The following is a 23,456-nucleotide window of genomic DNA, read 5'->3' on the forward strand; positions in this document are numbered from 1 at the left end:
GGTGTGGGACATTCAGGCCCTAGAGCTCAGACTGCCCATCTGGGTGCCCCGTATCAGGCTTGGGCGTGTTTGCATTGAACAGAGAGAGCAGTGAAAAGATCTTCCTCCTCCTTCCTCCCTGTTCATCTGCCCCCAACATAGGAAACAGGCTTGGTTTTCAGAAGGAAGATGCTACCTCCAGATTCTGAGTTCATCCCTGCCATCCCACTCCTGGCAATGCTTACAGCTCTTCTACCCCTTGCACCAACACCCTCTCCTGCTCTGGAGGGAGGATGTGAAAGCTTTAGAAAGCTTACTCCAGTGAAAGTCAACTGCAGACAAAATAAAAGGCAGTTCACTTTAAAATTTCCTCCCCATCTCAAGCTGTATTCCCTTTCCTCCTATTTCTGTTGCAGAAAAAGAGGCCTCACAAAGCTCCCCAGAGGTTACGCTGTCAGTGATGATTTTTATATGGCGGTTGTTCAGGTGCTCTGGTGATTAGCAGCAGTAGAAAGCCTTGAGGAAGATAGGCATGACATCAGTTAAAGCTTCCCCATAAGAGCTTTATAATCTAAAGTTAGACAAAAGATCTAATGGAAGGACACTCATCGTAGAATGTGGGTCAGACAGTGCTGAACGATGATCAGGTTCTGCTGAGGATTTTGTTTGTTTGTTTTCTAACCCTGCTGTAACACAACACTGAAGAAATAAAAGAGCTTCTTCACAACTAGTACTTAGTTGGACAGACCTCTACTTTCCCACACTAGCTACTGGCTGTTAGGTCTTCCCTTCTGCACTGTCAGTGCTACTGACAGTTTTTGGTTTAGCTTAAACCTGAAATTAAAACAGAAATGAATACCCTTAAGTTTCTAATGCTCTCAGACTGAGGAGGGAGCACAACAGGCAGTTAGGAGTGGGGTTAAGGACAGAGCAATGTAAGGAATGCCTGAGGTGGACATTACAGCACTATTCTGTATTCTTTATGCCACACAGCCCTGGCACCTTTGTCCCTTCTCAGCTCTGTGGTAACTTCTCCCCAGCAAGGTGACTGGAAGGAGGTGTGGAGGGCAAGGTTAGGGGGTTAAAAAAGTGAAAAACTGCTGGCTTGGACAGGAAATTAGGAGGAATAACAAAGCCAGAAAGTCAGTTGTTATGAAATCCGTAGTTCAACCTGCTTGGGGAAAGTCTCCTTACATTGTAATGTCCAGTCATTGCAGCTCTTTTCCCTTTTCCTGAATCATAAGTACAGCCTCTGAGGGCCAGCCACGGGAATAAGGATGGGAAACCTCATCTTGTACTTGTGATTGCAGGCACAGACTGCTGCCTCTGAGGGTCATTTTTCGCTGTGGACATGACACCTAATCAGTCATTTAAACCACCTATGTCATACAACCACCTTCACAAGACACCCCCCCACAGCTCAGCTGGCACTGGGCACAGGAGTTGCAATGAGTACACGAGCACTTGCATTACCACTGTCAGAGCTAATGCTGCTCTCCTGTCATCTCCATACAATTCCTTTCAAGCCTCCTCATACTAATGGTGATCGCAGGCATGTGAGTTAGAGTGGAGTACTGCTTCAGGCTTCATGGATCTCTCTTCTTTCTCCCTTTCAGGTTACCAAAAATGAACGACAGGTGATGAAGCCATTGTATGACAGGTATCGCTTGGTCAAACAGATCCTCTCCAGAGCCAGCACCATCCCTATTATTGTGAGTAGAGCATTCTTTTGGGGGCTCTTTCTTTGGTTTCAAGCTGAGGAAGCAGGAACCACCACACTTTTGCATACAACACAGTCACTGAGGCCAAGTCCCAACCTCCCTGATCGCTCAAAGATCAAGCAAATGAGTGAATCAGTGGCACACCTTATACTGAAGTAGGGCAAAGCTAATCAAGGGTCTCTAAGTACCCACCCATGAGCCATGGGACACATCTCACTTTGTGTTGTTTCTTCTCTTTCCATTGGGCTGCTGCTGTTATTTCATCATCTTCTGTTTGGCTACAGCCTCACTTTCCTTTCCGTACCAACCCACGCTGAGCTGTAGGTCTTTCATGCTGCTTGGTTACACAGAGTTGTATGTCAGGAACACAGACTTGCATAGATCCCACAGGGCATAGCAGTGTCCTTGGTGAAAGAAAGGGCTGGCAGTCTTCTAATGGTTAATTTGTATTAAAGAGATCCTGCAAGTGGTAGATATTCCCTCATTCAAAGTGGTGCTTTGGCAAGGAGACACAGCTACAACCAAGGAACCCAACATAAGCCTCTAGGGAGCAAATTCACTGTCATTTTAGACAACTTGTGTAAGCCACTTTAAAAAAAAAAAATTGATCTAAAAAACCCACACAGAATACTTGGAGCCTTTCTATGGAACGAGAATTCTTTTATCATGGTTCCTGTTTACTCTGTCCATCATGTATGAACCTTTACTTTTTTTGCTGTTCCCAAGCTGTGCTGATGTCCTGCCCACTTTTTATAGACTGCCAGTGATGTGAACGGACTGGCAGCATCACTCAGTGCAGTCACACTGAGAAGTGAGGCTTTTTTCTGCAAATAGTGGGAGGTGGTCCTAGTCCCGCGTTTAAAACAAAACAAAAAGCTATTCCTCCCTGAATATGCAAAATACTCCCCAAAATGGATGTTTTGAAGACAGTGCTGGCAATCATGAAGGAAGATGCTATGTAAGTGTGCTGTGGGCAGTTTAACACAAAGCTCTCAAAGGAGCTCAGGTCCTGTTTAGACACAAAACTGAAATTTTACAGTGGCTATCCGAGGAGAGATGAAACTGGCTTTCCCCAGCCCCCTTGAGTGAGAACAGTGAGAGGCTCATACAGAGTCAGGACACATTTGAAAATCCATCTCTGCATCATTAGGAACTTCAGTGGGAAATCAGGCTCCTGGAAAGCAAGTCTGGAGAGCCTTGCTGAGCTTACACTGTAGCTCTGGAGAACCATCCAGATGTTGTGTGTGTGTGTATGGACTTTGGGCTGGGGATTATTTTCTTGCAGCCTTTGCTTTGTACTTACTGCTCAGCTAGTATTCTAGCATCCAAGCTTTTTTCTTAAAGGAGATTGGCAGTGATGTCCTTTGCTAAGCAACATCCTGAGAAAAATCAGCCCAAGGTTCAGGGGGTTTGCCAGGAATGTTTTTTTCTGTGAGAAATAGATTTCTCCTGGTGGTCCAGCGATGAGCTGGGAGTGAATGTATGGGTGAGAATGAGCTGAGAGCAGGTGGTGGAGGAGAAAGGGGTTCACAATGTAACATACTTGTTAACACCTGTCACAGGGTTCCCCCTCCAGCAAGCGGAGAAGCCCTTTGCTGCAGCCAATTATCGAGGGCGAAACAGCTTCCTTCTTCAAGGAAATAAAGGTGAAGACCTCCAGCTGCTAACTAATTGCTCAGTTTGCATCAATTTTCCCCTTATACCAATGAAAGAGAATGATTGATTGATTTTTTTTTTGTCAGTGTTGATTTTTTTGCAGTGTCCTCCTGAAAAATCAGTAGGTGCTTTAAGCCTCGCCAATTCTGATCAGATTCTTTCCTTGTAGATAAGACTACAATATTTCCTTGGCTTTGCATTCTTTCCTGTCCTTCTCCTTCCCCCTCCATCTGCACATAATATATTTTATTTTGCTTCAAAAAAAAATAAAAATCACAATTACCCTTGTTTCTTTCTTTCTTATTTGCTTTCCTCCTTTCATTTTAATGACACTAACTTGTTTTGCAGTAGTTTCTCTCACTCCAAAGCTCTGTGGCTTGCACACAGCACCGTGGCAGGAATGAGCTCTCACAAAACTAACGCTTGCACATGGAGCCAACCGGGGCACTTACGGGATCCTGACCTACTCCCATTCGCGTGCTTATTTTGTCTAGGCTCTGTGTCACCACCTGGTGAAGGGTATTTCTAGCTAAGTCACATGAGGATGGAAGTAAGAACATCTTGATTCTGCTAGTTAATGCTTGGTCATTTGGATGGCGGGATTGTTGTGTTTCTTCTTCTCTTGCTGCTGTGGAGTAATAATTCTAGGTGATGATGATTGCTATGATATTGGGCCTTCCCCTGAGGAGTGAAGTCCAGCAGTTGACCAGGACAGAGAGCATGGAGCTGGCCCCTGGCTTACTTTTGGTACCCATGCAATGCAACAGGGGAAAAAAGGGCTTCAGCACACTTGGGTTATTTTATCTCTTACCCAGCCAGAGCTTGGTTAGTAGTGTAAGTACTGCAGGCTTAAACATCCCAGGTAATTTGATTACTAAGCAGTTACAGTAGATTGTGTATTAGTGGACTATTCAAGACACATATTCATTGATACCAGATTGCAGACTGAAGATGTTGAGCTGCTGTTTGGAGGCTGGTTAATAATCACTAAGCTTCTTAGTATTTTCTAGATGACCACTGGATCAGTTCTGCAGTAGTGTTCTGGTGGGGGAGTATTTTTGTTTGCTTCTGTTTTTTTCTTTTAGCGTGTTCTCTGTTTTTCACCTATGCTTGCACCCAGAGTCAGAACTTCAGCTGTCAGTTATGGTGATCTCTAATGGCCAGCATGGCTGGTGCTGTGCCAGGGCAGCAGTGTCCTACAGGGGATGGAAACCTAGAGAGCTTTCTGACTGAAGATCATGATGACAGCCTTAAGCCTGTTAACACTTACATGCCCATTAGCACTTAAATGGGGCCCCGTGGAGCCACATCTGACAGCTTTGTACTGAACTTCACTCAGAACTGAAGAGAGGATATGGCCAAAATGCCCCAGAACAGCCACTGCATAGATCCTCTATGGGCAGAACACTATTTGACAGGCCTCTGACAATCGGGTTGTTGGGGTTTTTTCCTTGGTTGGTTGGCTGGGGTTTTCGGAAGCATTTGGGAGAGTTGGCTAAAAGCTTGAAAGGTGTTTGAGGTGAAGCCTTACCAAACATTTTGATACAATATTTTGAATGTTGTGTTGAAAAAATCATTGGGATTCTCGCTTTCTGTGAGTGCCAATGATAGGATACTCTATAGATTTTATATTTGTAACTCTGTAATACCTCATGATTACCCAAAGATCCAAGCAGGTGCACACTAAATGGATCTAGTCATTGAAGATCATTCTGGTTCAAGGTGTAAATGCTGGTGCAGGTTTAAAATAAGATTCCTGTGTGAGACTTGTGTAAAGGGAAGGCCTTAGATGGTCATTTCTATTTGAGTTCTTGCTAAGAATCCTTTTAATTTGCTCTTTCATTTGTAACAGCAAAATGTGATAGCCAGATGCAGTGTTTTGGCTCTGAGGTCTAAACAAATGAAATTTCTGCAGTTTCTCTTCCTTCTGTTGTGCCCTGGAGTGAGGCAAGACAGGCTCATGGGCATCCATGAGGAAGACACCTTGCATCTGTCCTCAGGAGCAGTTTGTCACACTGCCTTTGAGAATTGTCTGTTTACTTCTTTTGAGAAGCTCACCCAGGAAAGGGCATGGGAGCTTCTCCTTTGGTGCCAGAGAGATTCTCCTAAAACAAAATGTACTGTTTTTGCTTAGATTGACTTAGCAAATCCTCCTCCGTGCCACAGCAGGACTGGTGTTCTGCTGCAGCCCTGGTTGTCCTTACCTGTCCAGGCAGCACAGCACATTTGGGGACTGGTAAATGAACAGTCTTCCCTCTCTAGTTCAGCTTGGAGTTGTTTGCAGGGTTTAAGAACAGTATGTGACTGCTGATTTATGCCTTCTGTTTAAGCTATAAAATTTACATCTGACAGATGGGTCGCTAGGTATTGCTTTAACTTTCACAAATTATCTTTCCCTGCAGATTTTCCTAAGATGCATTCAAACTTCTCTGTATCTTTTATTATTATTGCTACTCAGAACTTCTCCCCAGCTAATGTTTATTTCACCCTCAAGCTTGGTTGTAATTCTTGGCCTGTGGCTTTGAAATGCATTATCATAACCTAGAGCTTTAACTTAAAAAGAAAACTCTGGGCAAACTATGATTTGATTTAAATGTATGCATTTATGAATCATTGACTTTGAGGATTTAATGGGACTAGGCCAGGTCCTAGTGTTACCTTCTTCCTTTTTGCTTGAAATACAGGGGTAGGTATCTCTTAGGAATAACTGAACTGTTCACAAGGAATCACACCAAAAAAAAGTCAAGAAAATGTCTTCTTTTGATCCCAATGCTACAATATATTTTTGTTTTGAAGACTTCAGTGGTACTAGCTCTCAAACGCTTTTAAAGATATGCATGTGCTTAGATCCTTCCTGGCTAGAGTTACATGGCTGTAAAATAAATATATATATACACATACTTACATATTTAAGAGATTTACTGCCCATGCTGGCATTTACTACCTTTCGTTCGTGCTCATCCCTCATTCTTTATATTAAGGTTGAAAACTGCCTTCTAGAAATGTCTCCATACGTAAGAGACTGGGCCCTTTTCCCTGATAATTAAAATAATTTCTGGATAGTGTCACAGGACAAGCCCTACATTCAAGAATGCTGTGAATTGGTGAATACCAAGTGCAGCAGGGACTTTCAGATCTCATGTCCATAAATTTTGTAAAAAATTGGAACACAACCAATTCATCAGTGTGCCTTGGGGAAACTGGAAATTGCACTGTGCAGAGTTCAGACTTAGTGTTTTCTACTCCAGTTTTTACTGTATTCCAGCTAAATGGTCAGAGCTGATGTTGGGAACATGTTAGCAACAGCAGTCCTTTTACAGTCAGTCATATCCCACATTTGGGTAATTGTAAGACTGATCTGAGCTCATTGGTATCACTCTACAAGCACTAGAGATAGCTGTTGAGCTGCAACTATTGAGAGAATATCCACATTTTAACCTGGAAGTCTTTATGCTGCCAAGTGTATGCTGTAGGGAAAAGGCAGAGGATGGCTGATGTGCTGTAGACAGTATGCATAATGACTGTAAGTGGGTTGATTTACATCAGAATACATAAATTAAACAAGGCAACGTGTTGTTAAGAACCCCATGTATTTTTTTTTTACTCAACTGTGTTGCCCTGGGTCTCCTTAACCTATTGAGTCTGGTGGTTGCAGTTTCTCTGTCGTGCTTTGGGTATGGGCTGTCTTACTGATGGTCTCCTGGTGTCCTGCGTATTGCTTGGCAATTGAAGTGTTTGCTCTGCCTATCCACTTCTTTTCTTATATGTTCCCCAGTGCATGTGGTGGAAGGAGGAACCTGTTTCTGAGAAGGGAAGCAGTAACCTATTCTGTTGTGGGGGTGCTCTGTCCCTGTCTGTAGGAGGAAGAGGAGGGGTCCGAGGAGGACAGCAATGTGAAGCCAGATTTCACAATCACCATGAAAACAGATTTCAGCGTGCGTAGCTTCTTGGATCAGCTGGAAGATGATACTGATGGCTTTGTTTCCCCGGTGGATGATAAGATGCCATCTAGGAGCAATCAGGATATGGGGCTTTCAAATCTCCATGAAGCATCCATGTATGTTAAATTCACAGGCAACTTCAAAAAGTTATTTCTTGCTAAGATAGCATTTTATTTGTCAGAAAAGTGTCTAGATTTTTTTTCCATTTATGATCCGAGTGAGAAGTTTTTGTGCTTTATTTTTAAATGCAATATACCCTTATATGAAAGAGTCTGGGAAAAAACTACCTTGTCCTGATACTCATACTTGGCTTCTGCATCTTTGGATTCCAGCACTAAATAATAGCCCCACCTCACCAGTGGCAAGCCTCTATCATGAAAACCCTCTACTCTACAAGGTTTTGAGGTTTTGGAGAGGTCAAGTGGAACTAGCTTTGCTAGTTTCAAACAACTGAGTCTGATGCAACCACATGTAGGTGGTAGCCTTGAGTTGTGACCATTTAATCTTGAACCTGTAAATGTCACCAAACCCAGGCCCATCTTCAGCAAGTAAGTTTCATAGAATTGTGTGCCCTGGGGAAATTGGAAATTGTGAAACGCACACTTGACCTCCTTAGAGGCTTCAGCTGAAGTGTATGATCGTTTTTCTGAACTAAATTTGGAGAGCTTTTGATTTCAAGTAACATGAGGTTGCCAGAGCAACTCTGTTGCTTGGCATATGTGCAGCTATACATTTGTAGGTTTACTGTATGTTTCCTGTTATAGTTGTGTACATATGTATAATCTTATTTATCTTTAAACCCAATAGCTCTGAACTGTTGGAGCAGCTCCAAGAAGTCAGGGAAGAGAAAAAGCGTATCAGAAAAAAGTTGAGAGACTTCGAAGATAATTTTTTCCGACAAAATGGAAGGTAATAATTTCTCTCTGTTATTCAGCTACTTTGTCTGGTTTGCATCTACAGAGAGCTCCAAATATGGAAAGTTAGCTAAATTCACTATTACTTATTTCTTCACAATCATTATCATTTAATACCCACTTTTCTTACAGTTGCCTATTAAAATAAATTACAACCCCTTGTGCATACACACACACACACACAGAGGCCAAAGAACTTCAGGGACCATGACCTCTTTGAAAACTTTGTCTTAGGACAAGCAGAGGGAAGCAAAAGTACAGACTGTGAAAATCCAGCTGCCTCTAGCACAGCTGACAGGAATGGTAGAAGAGTTATTCGGCAATAAAATAATTGAGTTCTTTCATAATGATATATGTTTAGATTTCTGTCCTATTCTTGCTTATCTGTGAGATATTCAGACACTAGTTTAACAAGAATTTTTGCCTTAGTGTAGCTGGGTTTATTGTTTTCAGAAAATGTCCCTCATTAATGAGCTGATAGAATGTTTTCCTATATTTGTAAATTATCTTGTTTGTTTCTTGCCACCAACTGTCATCCTTAGAGGTTTTTGTAAAATCACTGAAAACTTAAAAGGTTTCTTGTAGGCTAAGAGCAATCTGATCAGATGTCATGTTCTTTTTCAGAAGTGTGCCTGTTCCTGTAACAAGTGCTGTGGTACCAAGCCAGGGGAGGCTGTATTTTATTTTGTCAGGCTAGCAAGCTGGCACTCAGGTGGCTCCTGAGTTGTTTTCCAGCTGTTGTGTAGAGGCTGGCGATTTCAGAGAAGCAGGGCATGTTTCAAATAAAGTTTTCCATTTGGAACCGTGGGATAATGTTCAGCTTCAATATACGAGGGTCCCACGCTTCCTTGGAGCAGATTGTTTGCCCCTCATTTTGGTTTTTTCCTCTCAAAGGATAGAAGTGATGGTCTTGTTCTCTGATGAGGAGTAGAGGAGAGGAACTGCTTTGTAGGTCTTGTTGGGGTGCGGAGGGAGGCTGCTGAGGGGAGGGCATTCCTGTTACAGAAATCTTCATGATCTGCTTTCACTCCCACTAGGAATGTGCAGAAAGAAGACCGCACTCCCATGGCTGAAGAGTACAATGAATACAAGCAGATAAAGGCCAAACTGAGGCTGCTGGAAGTCCTGATCAGTAAAAGAGATATTAGCTCCAAGATCATGTAAAGGAGGAGATTGTTTTTGCCAATAAACAAAGAGGAGAGAGCACCAAATGGACAAATGCATGAAGTGGATGCAGCGGGAGCTTGACTGGGGAGAGTTGAGGAACTCCCTGGGAACTTAAGGGCCATTCCTGGAGGTGGGAGAGGGAGGAAAGGTGGATTTCCGTCACTCTCTACACTCACTGTTGCCCACTCTTTCTCCAGGCCTGATGCCCAAAATGGAGTTTGCCAGTGTAGGAGACACAACACTGCTCAGTGACTGCACTGAAGGGATCCTTCTGTATTGATTTGCTTACAGATCCTGTAATATTTAGAATATCAATGCCAACCATGCTATTCTTTTTTCCCAGGATTTCATAGCAAGAGGCACAGTAGGATGAATAGCAATGAAATCATCAAATAGCTTCTACCTTAGTTTAACAGACAAGCGCCCTGACTGCTCTCATGTGAACGTCAGGTAGCACCAAGACTGTTCTCTTGTAGCTACAGTAAAGATTTGCTCAGACTTTTGACCTGACTGTTTGGAGTCCAGCATCTTCTGTTGCTCTGGAGAAATGCTCTAAGAATCTCGTCACCATCACCTAGAGCTGGTGTGAGTTGCAGTTTTGCCCAGGTTTGAGTTGGGTTTTCTTCCCACTTTTTTGATGGCCAATTCAACTGAAGTAGAAGGAAGTACCTACATCTGTTTGGGATAGTAAAGAAAATGAGCCATGCAGGAAGGTTCTTGCCAGCTTGTTCCACTTGGAAGGCGATACTGTGACATTATGACTATGACTGGGCAACCGGGAAGAGAAGAGGTTTTAAAAGCTTAAAGTCAGAATCCCTTGGGATTTGAGTAGTTGGATAAATATCTGGTGTACAGTATCTGGAAGATATCTGGAAGACCCTCCCCATCAGTAGTTCATCATCTGATACAAACATCTGAGTAAGGTGAGCAGTCCACATGGGTGTCCCACATACTCACTAGCCTAAATTTTGTTCTTTTATGTACCTCACAACTGTGTGGGCTGCAGCAGTGACACTGTGATGATGGCAGCAGAGGATGGTCTCTTCCCAGTGTGTAGGAGGTATGGCAGCACAGAGGATACTGCAGGGAACTGAGCCCAGAGCCATGTTCTGCCTGTGGAAAGGGCCTGTGTCTCAGGTGCAAGTTTTGACAGTTCAGTGTTTTCAAATTTGCTTATGACTTTCAGAAAAGTGTCCTGAGACAACTGATTCAGGTGCTTGTGTCAAACATGCTGCCTGAAGGAGAAAGGCAACAAGTTGCTGAGGGCTCACAGTTCTGCAGTCCTGAACCACCTTGGGCTTGCTCTCCCACTCCAGAGGCTTGAGTGCACCCCTTGGTCTGCCCAAGCCAGGGCTTGACCCTGATGTCCCAGGGAGAGCACATCCATAGTGCTTTAGCTCCCCAGGGGATCCTTGCCAGTGTGCAGAAGCCAAATGGTTGAGATGAAATCAAGTGCCAGTTGTAGCCAGGCCTCATGTACATTGCACCAGAGGAGCCAAGAGGACTCTCAGAACAACTCCTCCCCCTTCCCTCTTTATTACAGGCAAGTAAGCTCACAAATAATTGTATTGGGGTTGTGGTAGTTTCACTTGCCATATGTGCTGTGTTAATTCTTGCCAAAACTGCTGCTGTTTTGGTCTCTTCAGGATCCCATGAACTCTTCAAAAGGCAGCCATATCCAGTGGGTTGCACATGCCCATTGCTAGTACTGATAGGTAAGGCACTGATCTGCATTAGTGAAAGCACTTAGGATGGGAACTTATGGGTTGGTTTGGTTTTTTACTGACTGCAGAATTGCCTGTTTTATATAAAACCAGCAAAGACTGAATTTCATATTTCCCAGTGGTCTGGAGGACTTGTGTGCTGACCTGGAGCTTGGCTTTTCAGAGGTGCTGAGTTCTCACCTCCTGAGAGATGTGGGACTCTGCCTCTGCAAAACTGATCCTTTGGGTGTGTTAACTGGGCTGACAGATGGGCTCAAAAAGTGCTTTTGAAGGTGTTTGACTGGAAGGGAAGCCTGACCAGGGTAAACCCCTGTCCTAACACAGGGCAGCCCAGGAAACCAGAGCTGTGCCTTTGTCCTTCAGCCTGTTTGTGCAGGCTCTTCCTCTCACAGTCAGCACTCCCTAGTTATTTTAGGTAAGGCAGCTGAGCCAAACTGGCTGCAGTGTCACTCTGCTAGTAAAAGTGTGGGATGAGAAAGGATGTTGAGTTACCAAAAGGTGCTTAGCACTGGCTCGTTTTTGTATTGTTCAGGCCCAGTTCAACAAAACAAAAACCTGGATGGTGAGCATGTACCTCAAGCTGGTCTGTTTTGGGATTTTGTTGAATTACAATGGACTAAAGCTTGAGTGCTTTGCTGAATCTGGACCTGGACACCTTTAAATGGACAAGAGAAGCAATTTCTGCCCTTTTTCATAATCATGCATTTTTTCAGTGGGCCAAGGCTTCCCAGGAGTATGTTTTCTCTGCTTATTTTTAAAAGCCTGTTTGCACTGTGTACTGATAAATTACCTGTTTTGCTGGGTTTTGCCCCTGACAAATCTTGATAAATGATATGTAGGGAACAGTCCATTTTATTTTTAAACTGATGAGATTGTAGCATTTTCTGATGCTTAGTTACTGCTGTTTACATGGTATATTGCTAGAATTTCAGATAGTTTCTATGAAATGTAAGTACAGTTATGCACTTTAGAGAGTTTATATTTTTGGACTTTGAAAACTAAAAGTAACAAAGCCTGTTATCTGAGATTGTACATTAAAAGAAAAACCCACACCTAGCCAGTTTCTCTTTTTAAACTGTTCAGGTCTTTCCCCATGGCAAAAAGAAAGTAAAACTTCATCTGCCTAGTTGTGAACTGACTAGAAAAGACTGTTGTAGATAAGTGAATTTTAAAATTCCAGTCTTGGAAAGATGTGTACAAATGCTGTCCTGGGTTTGCAGATGCTGTGACTCCCCTCTCCCAGGCCTGCACAAGGAGGAGGGCTCCTGAGCACTAAAACATTGTATCTCCCACAAATGATTTGACTTCCCACTAACCACAAATAGCCAGGAGTTACCTTTGTCCTGCCACACTAAGTCAATCCAAGCAACAACTGTGTGTTTTGTTTGATAATTTGTCTGTGCCAACGTCAATGACTATTGACTGGAGAATATTAAATACAAGACTGTGCTTTTTAAAAGGTGTGAAGTACTGTACAAAAATGTACTTTATGTGATATAAATAAGCTGTTTAGTATAAGACAACCTGTTTTCATGTTGCTAGAACAAACTGTCTGCTGTAGATGGCAGTACGGTCTGTTGGGCTTCCCGTCCACTGGGGCCATTTCAGACGTGTGTCTGTATGTTACCACGTTGTGGTATAATAAATCATTGTGGTTTATGTAAATGATGGCCATGAACGGGTTGTGTACAAAATAAGATTGCAAGAGTTAAAGATAGAGGAAAAACTTGTCATTCTTACAAGTTGCATTTGGTTTTATTCCGTTTACTCCTGAGTAAACAGTTTGAATAATGGATGTTTATGTTAAAGGCAGTGAAATTAAAGCATCATATCTTTTAATCATTCTTCTGACACATGGGTTGTTATTCCTGGTGCAAATTTCAGCTCAGGCCCCACCACACACCTCATGGTGCTCAGGTCACAGGAGACATGGGGATGTTGTGCCAAGGGGTCTGCAGGACCAGGCAGGGGAGGACACAAGCTGGAGAAACCTTGGTGGCCTTCACTGCCTTGAGGAAAGGCACAGCTGCACACCCTGCTGCCTGCAAGGCAGGAGGAAAGGAGGAGAAACACAGAGGGATGGAATGACACAGGTTCAGTCTCAATTCCCAGCTCTTCCACAGAGGACTTGCCTGACTTTGTCTGAGACATGACAGGCAGATAAAATCACACCTGCTCTCTCTGTGGAGAGAGCAAAGTGCCTTGGGGCTGGGGCTGCCTCCTGCCTTGCTTCTCACTTGCCAACCAGCACCCAAGCCAAATCTAGGTGAGGATGGGGAAGGGCAGCATTTGACAGGAGGGGCCTGGGTGCTCAGCAGCACCAGGTCCAGGGCACAGGAAAGCAGTACCCTCCCTGCAAGCGCTCAGAGGTACGGTGAGGCAAGGGAGCCAGGCAGGGCCAGTGCTTGGAGCAGCCTCTCCTTTACTTCCCAAGACGAGAAGGCAGCCACTCAGTCAGAATTAAACATCAAATTTATTGCATAATACTGTACTATGTACACACACATCGAAAATAAACATTTGATATAATTGTATATTTATCTTAAATGCTGCATTAGAAAGAGGCTGGAGGGCTCTCCATGTAGCCCACAGCTTGTCTTAAAAAAAAAAACCTAGAAGCCTCAAACCTTTTGTTACGAGGTGCAAAGTTCAATACTGTCTATTGAACATGGTGCATAAATACTATGTCCTAATAACAAGTCAATGTCAAAACCACCCTAGGCTTAAAATGAGATTTACATCAAGACCTGAAAAACTGGGGGGTGGAGGGGAAAGGGAAGGGAAGAATCATTCAAATTTTATTTAATGGGGTGACGAGACTGGGGGGAAAGATAAAGGCTCTCCAATCACACAGGATGGATTTAGGTAGTGATTTTTCAATATTTCCAGTCTAGTTCATATAGATTGTCCTTCAGGTCCCCCCCCAGCAAAACAGCTGTCAAGTGAAGGGGCTGCTCTCAAACAGCAAAATAAATTAACCCTAGCTGCCAAAATAAAACCAATCTCTGAGAGCTATCGCTCAAAAGTGGATCTTGTGCTCCTTGTTTGACCTGACCAGACTGAAGAGCTTGTAACACCTCATACATTCACACACCCTGGCACACGCACATTCACACACACACGTGACTCCTCTGGAGAAAGGTGGCAGTGGTAAAAGCAGCCACCTCACCTTGTATTGGAATAACAGGGCTCAGCAAAATCCACCCATGTAGTCTGTAGACTTGCCAAGACAAACACACAATACAAGAGAGGCAATTTGAGAAACCCGTTATTTCAGGTAGGGTTTGTCCTTCCACAAGCCTGAACACAAACCCCGCTCCAGAGGACTCTGAGGCTTCTTTAAGAAGACATTGCTTGGAAACAAAACACAGGACAAGTGAGGAAAAACAAGCCAATGCCCCTAAACCACCATATTTTCCATGAGACAGCCTGATGCAAAAAGACACAGCATCACTAATGCACTGCTCTGGGGGTCAAAAATGACATCCCAGCCCCGTACCATCCACCAAGGACCAAAGGGCAGAGGGGATATTTCCATTCAAAGCAAGCAAGAACCAGCTTGCATTTAAAAAGGGAGGAAAAAAGGGTGGGGGGAAATCACAGCTTTTCAAAGAGGACATTACTGAGATCCTCAGTTTCCACCATAACGTAAATGCAAGGAAACATCAAAATATTTAAACTGGATTAAAAGCAGAGGTATGTGTGTGTGTGTATGCGTGTGTGTATAGGGGCAATAAAAGCAAACTACAAGGAATTGCCAGGAGGGCAGTGATGTCAAGTTGGAAGGAGAACAGAAATGCCCACTGAACTGATTTCATTCAGTAGATAAGGAAATTCAAAGCAACAGCCTCGCCCTACTTGAAGCCCCACAAAATGCTGGCAGCATCAGGGTGAGACTGCTTAATCTCTATTATTATTATTATTATTTATATTTTCCAAAAAAAAATTGTTCAGATTCATTCCCTTACAAAAATAAAACCCAAGCTCATTGTTTTCTGCCTCTGTACCCAAGTGTCTGTGCCTCTCCTGTGCCGGTCAGGCCAGGCTGAACCCCTCATAGTGATCGATGGCTTGCACCAGCCGGGCGCTGAGGATCTCCTTGCTGCTGTACTTGGGCAGGTCCAGGAGGTTGTAGCAGGTGTGTGCCACGGGCAGGTACTGCTCCCCACTGGTGGTGGACTGGATGATGATGCGCAGGCTGGACATGCCGTAGATGGGAATGCGATCGCTGCCCGTCAGAAACACTGGGAGAAGCAGAGGGAAGGTTGGACAGTTCAGGCAGGTGACCTCCCACCGAGGGCTGCACCTGAAGGCAAACTTCATCCCCACCTGTGCCATGAGAACCTGCCTGGAGGGGCTGAAGCCCTGACCAAGCTCCATGCAGGGCACGGCTGGCTCACAGAGCTGCAGGAGAGCAGCGTCGGTGCTGGGTGCACAAATGTGTAAATCGAACAGCCCACGACACACCCTTCCCTTAAAAGTTCCCTCTCATGCCTGGACAGGTTAAAAGGAGCAAAGCCAAGCTGCCTGATGCCCATGGCAGGGGCACAGCCCTGTGGAGAGGGGGCCCAGCCACCCTCCCACCTGCCATCCCTCCCAGGCAGACCACCTTGGATGCCAGGACTGGGGGGGGCTCCTCCTTGCTGCTCCCCACCACAGTCACTCTGCCCCCTGAGCATGACCCTTGTGCACCATCCTATGGTGGTCTGGGGAGGGGACGGGGGGAGATACCCACTAAAGCTTCTGCTGTGTACCAGGAGTCCTGGGACCCTCTCTACAGCTGCTGACTTCAGCCTCACACAAAAACACTGGCCTTTGTCTTTCCAGCAGTCACAGAATCACAGTGGTTGACGTTGAAGGGACCTCTGGAGGTCCTCTGGGCCAACCCCTCTGCTCAAGCAGGCCACCTAGAGCCAGCTGCCCAGGATTGTGCCCAGCTTTTGAGTATTTCCAAGGATGGAGATGTCACTCTCTGGGTAACTGTGCCTGTGTTCTGCACCCCCACAGGGAAGAGGTTCACCTGATGTTAGGTAGAACTCGCCAGTACCTAGTGAGAGACTGCACTGGATCCTGCTCTGCAGGTATCACACCTAGTGATTCTGAAGATAAAAATGAACATAAAAGAAGAAAAAAAACCAACACAACAGAAGGGAAAAACCAGATCTGACTAGCAGATAACTCAAGAGATAGCCATTCATGCTGGATCACCCTCTAGCACTTAATGCAATGAAACTCTGCAGCCACTCCCACCTGAGTCTTCAGGAGACACTCTGCACCACTGCAAGATACACTTACAGAGAAATTTCTTCTTCTTTTCCAAGGGAAATGCATGAAAGGTCTCCCAAAACATTCTCACAGTTGGGTGTGTGGCAGTGTAGTCTCCCTTATAGACAGCACTCTATTAAAAATCAAAACATCACATCATTTCAGCTGGCACTAGAAAGCAAAGACTAAGCAGAACCCACACCTCATCTTTTCTAGTATCTGACATCAATCTGACATCACATCAATGCCTGACAGTTTTGAAACAGAACCCAGGATGGGTGTTGGGCAATAGCATGGCTCAAAGACCCAGCAAAGGTTCTCCCAGCAATGCGAGGAAGGCAGACATAAGGCTTCTGCTGTTCAGCTCATTACAGGTGTCACAAGAAATCCCGGAGTGCCTGTTCACAGGCTGAACTCATGAAGAGGATCACGTGTGCTGCACTGCACAGCCGCTTTTACTGCTGAGGCTGAGACAGAGTGAATAACTTGCTCATCCATGAATTTTGAGAGATAACAACCCTTACTTGGTGCCCAGACTCCCCTTTGAACCCTTGGCTGTGCACTTTTTGCCCTTGTGCAGCTGAGTTTCACTGTAGGTGAAGACCCTGACTTTGTGTCTTCCCTTCAGTCTTAGGTTTCATCCCTAAAAACAGCAGATGAAGTCCTTCTCCCCATCCTTCCTCACCCTGAATTTCCTCCCTGAGCTTCATCAGTAGCAAGACATCCCAGTAAAAAACTTTTCACGTGAATGACAGCAAGTTGTACAAGGAGCATTTAAAAAAAAAAAAAAAGACAACAGGCATATTACATCTCATGACATAGGTTAATGCCCACCTCGTGCAACTGCACAATCCTGGTACTTGAGAAAAAGAAAAAAAATACAAGAGGGAAGCTTTACCTCCTCCAGTTCCTCCCAGTTGTAGTTACTGTTTCCAACTATCATGGCCCTGAGCTCTGTGGGCTGGAAGAGTTCTAGGACTTTCCCACCACACACTTTCAGGAAGCCAGTAGAAAAGGCCGTGTACCACTCATGGATGGAGAGGTTGAAGATGTAATTTACGTAGGCTTCAACAAATTCTTCCCTATTGCATTGAGAGAAAGCAGGCAAAGGAAAGCACTTTTAATTGTATGCCAAAGCAGCAGCACTGCTAAGTTTTCCTATTTCTGCCTGTAATGTGTTTTGCAAACCTGAGTCTCCAACAGGTTCAACCCACTGCCCTCCTCTCACTGAGTCACTGCAACATGGACAAAGTATTCAGCAACAATTACCACCATGTGTCAGATTATTCCCCAGCAGCCCAGATTCTGTACTACCAGTAAACACACCCAATGGCCTTGTAACCAGTTGCCCACAAAGTGAGTGACAGCAAGCACTGGAGAGGTGTCAGGAACAGAACCCTCTTCCCTATGGGACCCATGACCTGCACAGAGGCTGTGTTAAGCAAACAGCAGGATACAGTCACCAAATGAACATATCCACCCTCTGGCCCAGCTCCTGCAACACTCTGTTTAGGAAGTCCAGGAAATAACCTACAGATCTTCTCAGTCCACAGGTGTCCAGGGTTACTCAGCTCAGGGGTCTGTGCCCACCCACTGTGACATCAGCCTGCCAGGCTGCTGTGAGCAAGAGCTCTGCTGGGGAGAGGGAACAGACAGTGCCCAGCAGACATCACTTCTGAAAATAAGAGCCTAGTGTAGTCAGTTTTCAGCTCCTGCTGACTCAGTCCCCAGTAAGTCTCACCAGCGGTTCAGCACTTTCAAAGCCAAAGCTGTAGTCTGGGGACAGACTGAGGAAATCCTACTCTGAAGTCTGCATCTGAAACTGCCAATTCCCTCCCCAAAGAAAGTTACTAAAAGAAATCACCACCCCTCACTACGGAGCAAGAAAACAGCCTATGAAAGCACATGAACCTCCTCTTCAGCCTTTGCACTCTGGTTAAATAAACATATGGCTTGTGCATTTGGAGTACGTGGCAAAGAGAATGACTCCTGTCAGAATGACAACCCTGTTTTCTGTCAAGGGTTCCCAAGAACAGCATTAAAGACAACATTCTGTAGTCACTGGTAAGAAACTTGTGGCAGTCTCTGGACTTTGTTGGGAGGTTAAACAGCTTCATTCTACTCTCTTGTTCCTATTCTCAAAGCACCAAGATCTGAGTGCAAACAAGAATTTCATTTGTGCAGTGACTTAAAATATTTCCCAATATTAAATTGTTTTAACATCTGAATAGTGCACCAGGCAATGTGGCAAACTGGGACATGAAACCACTGTGTGTGGCAGCATCATTTTTGCCTGATGCTTAAGAGCAGCTTCCACCTGCACTCAAAGGACAAGCAGATCAGAGAACAGCATAGAATCCAATACCTCAATCTCTAGCTGAGGACATCAAAACTGAAAGAAATATTTTGGCCTTTTGGTGGAGGAATTCTCAACACATACACTATGCAAGAGCAGCAAGGGATAGGTGAGAAAGTAAAAAAAAGATATAAGGAAGCAGACTAACAAAAATGAAAACTTGGAATAAGAAATCATATAGCAAAGGAGGAGTTATTTTCCAGCGCATTTGTTTTATTGTAATTTTCCCAATAGTCACCTGAGCATTAGGGAAATCCAAGCTGATTAAGCACTTAACTGTTGCTTAATACCTCTCCGGCTGTTACGGTCATGAACTCTTTTTCAAGAACATTTTATGAACTCCAAAGTAGAGAGGGAAAATACAGGCATTTCCTACTTGGCATTTTTCAGTGAAAGCAATCCTGTGCATTCTTCAGTTCCCAATGAACTTTCCTCGTATGGGAAGGGCAGTGCCTGGAGACGTGCACACAGCAAACTATTCAGGCTACAGGGACAGCAAATTGGTCCCTGGCCTCTAAATGTAAAGTGGAGGAAGTCATTAAGCACTGTAAGGTAAATTGACAGCAATGTCTAGACTTGGATTTAGAGGTTAGCCTGAGTTCAAAACTCCAGTCAAGATGAAGCAATTGAATTTTGGAATGTTAAGCTGATGGAGCTACGCACTAGCCTTTCTCTTTAAGGATTTTCTTCTCATGTTTCCCATCCTGACTTAATAAACAGTTGCAGAAGCTAACCTGGGTGCTCTTCCCAAACATTTGCTCAGCTAAAATCTTTGTACTGTATGGCATATCCTTTGTACTGTATGGCATACAGTAGAAAAATGGCTGTTTTTCTCTTGAGTGTATGTGCCCAGCCTAAACACCTAAAGGGTACTATCACTGCCATTTTCATCTTTCCTTCACTGTTGCAAGGGTAAATTAAACTCTCCTCTATTTACCCGAAGTCCATCTTCTCCTTGCAGGGAGCCAGAATTACACTGCTTCATCTCCCTGTAGGTTTTGCATGGAGGCAGCTATTTAGCTGTGTCACTGCACCATGCTGGGCAGTTGTAAGGTAGGTAAGGAAGTAACACAGACAAAGCTTCTGTTACAGCAATGGCTTTAGATGGAATCAGAACCCTTTTAAATAATCAGATTAATAGGAAATTACTTCATCTCCAGGCTTCCAGCAAGATCTTCAGCAATCCTAGCACAAGCCCCTAACCATGCTGTTGAGTAGTCACTGGATCACAATGTTTTGCCAGCAGAGTAAGAATCTGAACAGTGCTTCAAGTAATAATGGCATTTATAGAAATCCCATTACAGGATTATGAGAAGAAAATAGTTCAGCAGCTGGAAAAAAAAAGGGGGGGAAATGGTAGCTGTGCTAGTAATAACTCTGGGGTGTTCAGTCAAATGGAAAAGAATCCAAGTACAGTAGGTCCTAATGGCTGTAATCAGGGATGGTGGTCAGGGTGTACTCAAGGGAAAGTGTTTCCGGCTCCAGAATTAAGAGTATAAACAAGTTTGCCAGATTCAGTTTTGTTGGTCACGTACAGTTCCTGTCTGAGTCATCAGGGATATTAACCTTCAAGGGCCAAAATCATACTGCAATCTCTCCTTAAAATGAGAAAACCGCCAAGGGTCTACATGAAGGCCTTTTATAGGGAAGATGTTTGTCCAAAAGTGTGTGGGACATTTTCCAAACATGGGTGGAAAGATGATGAAAAGTCGCTTTTTGCTCAAGCGCCACTAGTGCCTGGTACCTTTGGAACAACTGGTCTTAGAATTTATTTGCAGTGACTACTAATTCTCTCCTGTGTTTCACCTCAGATAAGTTTTCTGCAGCATTGCACCCGACCACCACAAGTATGAGTCCATCCCAACGTACCCTTGGCTTACCTATTTTCCTTCTGCACTATAATTTTATCTCCATCTTCAATCAGGTTCTTCTGCTCTGTCACACCATAGCTTTCCCTGCAGATCTATACAAAACCAGGAAATCAATTTTACCAGAAGTACTTTCCAGGGCACATGCCTACAGTAAGATACAGAGTTCTCTTTCATAGTTGATGACTGGCATATAAAGGGTGGGCCAAAGAAAACTGTATATGCAGAAACTTCTTTTCTCTGCTCTGTGTAGCACACCTACCTTCCATCACTTATATTTGCTGTAGGACTGCTATTAAGTCTAAATGTGGACTCAGAAAGGAAGTAAAAATTATTCTTTTAGATAAACTTCCTGTGAAAAAAAAAAAAAAGAGATTGATAACTAAAAACCTGATTTTTAGCTAAGCCCACAAGCTGTGGCAATAAAAAGGACTCCCTTTTTATAACAGAAACTCAGTAGCTTAATTCATTTGCTCTCACTGGAATATGACATGACCACAGACGTCTTCCTGCTTTTGCCTCACCTAAGATGGCACCAGTACAAACCTATATTTTGTACATCAGCTGGTTACCCAAAAAAATTGAAAAAGGGTCAATTTTCAAGTTGCCATTCACAAAAGAGCTTCTGATTTTGACATGCAAGATGAGTTATTAATGTCAAGGTTTGGGACATCAGTTATTTATTCATGTCAAAGTTTTAGCAGATATATCTGTATATCTTTATATACTATGTAATATACAATGTAAGAAAGAAAGTAAGAATGCCCTTTTGTGTGAAAAAGAAAATGGAGAAAAGTCTCTTGTGCTACTTCAAAGGTATCCTTTTTTACACAGTTTGCATTATCATCACTATGGCTTCATTACCTCATCCCAAATTACAGCTCTGTTTTGCAGGAGACAGTCAGATGCAGGTCTGACTCACTTCAGAGATAAGTCTGATCTAAGAGAGTTTATGTGCTCTCATTCATGAAACAAGGAAATGGACACCACTCTCCCAGCTCAGCAAGGTTCTTCACAGTGACTCACAGTTTCATGTACCTTGTTTTTACCCCAGGGCAGGTCCCAGACAAAGAGTCGAAAACCCCAATCGAGCTGATGAACCCATCACTCACAACCTGTTAGAGCATTAGGACTTTGAAGCAAAGACATTGAAACATGGAAGGCCTTACTCTGCTCAAGTCAGCGGAGAACACAGCTGGAGAACAACAGTGTCATTTCTCTTTGTATGTTCTAAATGTCTGCGCGTGTTGAGGGCCGTATCCGATATTATAAAGTTTATCAATATTGAACTCTTAATTTCAGGGAATCTCTACTGTGTAACAGAAACTATTGCATCTAGGTTATTAGCTATTAAAAAAAAGTCCTTTTACTGCTGCAGTACACAGGAAAGCTGACTACCTCAGCAAGTCTCCTAGCAACAGCCTCCAGCATTTTGTTCCTAAGAAAGTCTGGCCAAGTACACACACTACAAACTTTCAAGTTTAAAAAAAAATATTAATATTAGGACAGCAAGGGAAATTCTAAACTGCGTTAGCATTTCACGAATTGACCTAGTGATGTCAAAACCTAACTTCTATTTTCAAGAAGGATTTTGGAATTCCCTCTCACTATCTAGCACGAGAAGTTAGCCAATGGCATTTAAGGCATGTCACAGTGACAACACAGTTATTTTGAAAACCACTCTGCTTAATCTACTTCCTAGCTCAGTTTTCAGGACCACATACAAAAGAACAAGGGGGGGCTGGCAGCAAAGAACATTTTAACATTAACATGGGGTATGTGCTACAGGCGAGTACATGAACAAATAGACAGGCTTCAACTGTACCATAATCACAGAAATGATATATTAAATGTATCTTACTGTAAAATTCAAACAGAATGTCTCTTCCACATCTTCCCCAGGGTAATCTAAAAGTTGCTGAAGACTCCTACATAACAGGTAGGGAAAGAAATGAGAAAAAAAATCAGATATTTAAAAAGCCATACATCTAACAGGGAAAACAAATTCAGCAGAAGTAAACAGCATCATACATGTGGGTAACAGGATTGCGAGAGAGAATCTGAGTCACCCCAAATGGTAAGAAAGAAATATACCTCAAATAAAGAGATGTTTTGTAGGAAGCAGGATAAATGTCAATCCATTGAAATTATCAATACAGTCCATGCCTACTTAGTACATGGATCACCTTTAACTGGATTACGTTTCTAGTTCTTAAGTTCTAGTTCTGTTATTACCACACAAAGGTCTGAGGGAGTGGAGGAAGAGAGAGTGGTGGATTATATCTGTATCCTCCTCATGTAAAAAATACTCTCCTGTCCCTCAAAATCCTGCTGCTGTCTTCCCTGGCATTTTATCTCATTAATGTAAATACAGCCGTTCCTTGGTGCAAACAAATCAGATGGAAACTCAGCAGAAAAAAACTAAGATGGCAGTCAGACAGTGGGATCTTGACTTCTCAGTGTCAGAGGGAACCAATATCCCCATGCAATTAGGCAGAAAGATTTAATACACCGTTTAGAAAAAGTAATTCTTTCGCTCTATTCAACTTCTTCCTGGCATGGGAGCAGGTCATAGCTACACTGGCTCAGGGATGGGACAATTCACATCACATACAGTTCCCACCCGGGGCTACATCAGGAGACACACAGCAGATCTAACTCGAGCCTGGCTTGAGAGAAAGGCTGAGGCTGTGATCTGGGATCATGCATGCAACCACCCCTGTTCTCAAAAGGGTGTGCTAGGTATCTTTTGGTTATGCTGATACCCAGTTTCAGGGGGTCAGGAGGGTGAGAGACTAAGCAGATGGATCCAATAGCCTGTGGGAGAGAAGTCTTACATGAAATTCACCATGAGCTCATATATTT

The 23,456-nt window shown here is 43.7% G+C and overlaps 2 protein-coding genes across 6 annotated transcripts in view; one reads left to right on the forward strand and one right to left on the reverse strand.

The window, feature by feature from the left end:
• The window catches only part of FAM13A (family with sequence similarity 13 member A), a 139,998-nt gene extending 127,057 nt beyond the window's left edge, over positions 1-12,941 (forward strand). For 4 of the 5 annotated variants that reach the window (XM_018072979.1, XM_029960838.1, XM_029960839.1 and 1 more), the window contains 5 exons: positions 1,596-1,691; positions 3,263-3,346; positions 7,217-7,413; positions 8,105-8,206; positions 9,249-12,941. In XM_018072979.1, the coding sequence (XP_017928468.1) occupies positions 1,596-1,691; positions 3,263-3,346; positions 7,217-7,413; positions 8,105-8,206; positions 9,249-9,375 (606 nt within the window). In that variant the 3' untranslated portion in view covers positions 9,376-12,941. The remainder of the gene's footprint in view (positions 1-1,595; positions 1,692-3,262; positions 3,347-7,216; positions 7,414-8,104; positions 8,207-9,248) is intronic. The other variant, XM_029960830.1, reaches the window with a different exon arrangement.
• A 615-nt stretch (positions 12,942-13,556) lies between these two features.
• The window catches only part of LOC103758205 (probable E3 ubiquitin-protein ligase HERC3), a 44,011-nt gene continuing 34,111 nt past the window's right edge, over positions 13,557-23,456 (reverse strand). Inside the window, exons 20-24 of the mRNA XM_029960738.1 lie at positions 22,453-22,519; positions 20,604-20,686; positions 17,266-17,449; positions 16,398-16,500; positions 13,557-15,346 (exon numbers count right to left, since the gene is read on the reverse strand). Of these exons, the coding sequence (XP_029816598.1) occupies positions 15,138-15,346; positions 16,398-16,500; positions 17,266-17,449; positions 20,604-20,686; positions 22,453-22,519 (646 nt within the window). The 3' untranslated portion in view covers positions 13,557-15,137. The remainder of the gene's footprint in view (positions 15,347-16,397; positions 16,501-17,265; positions 17,450-20,603; positions 20,687-22,452; positions 22,520-23,456) is intronic.

The sequence above is a fragment of the Manacus vitellinus genome, unplaced genomic scaffold (genome assembly GCF_001715985.3).
Source record: "Manacus vitellinus isolate BGI_N305 unplaced genomic scaffold, ASM171598v3 scaffold_0_pilon, whole genome shotgun sequence".
Classification (NCBI taxonomy): domain Eukaryota; kingdom Metazoa; phylum Chordata; class Aves; order Passeriformes; family Pipridae; genus Manacus; species Manacus vitellinus.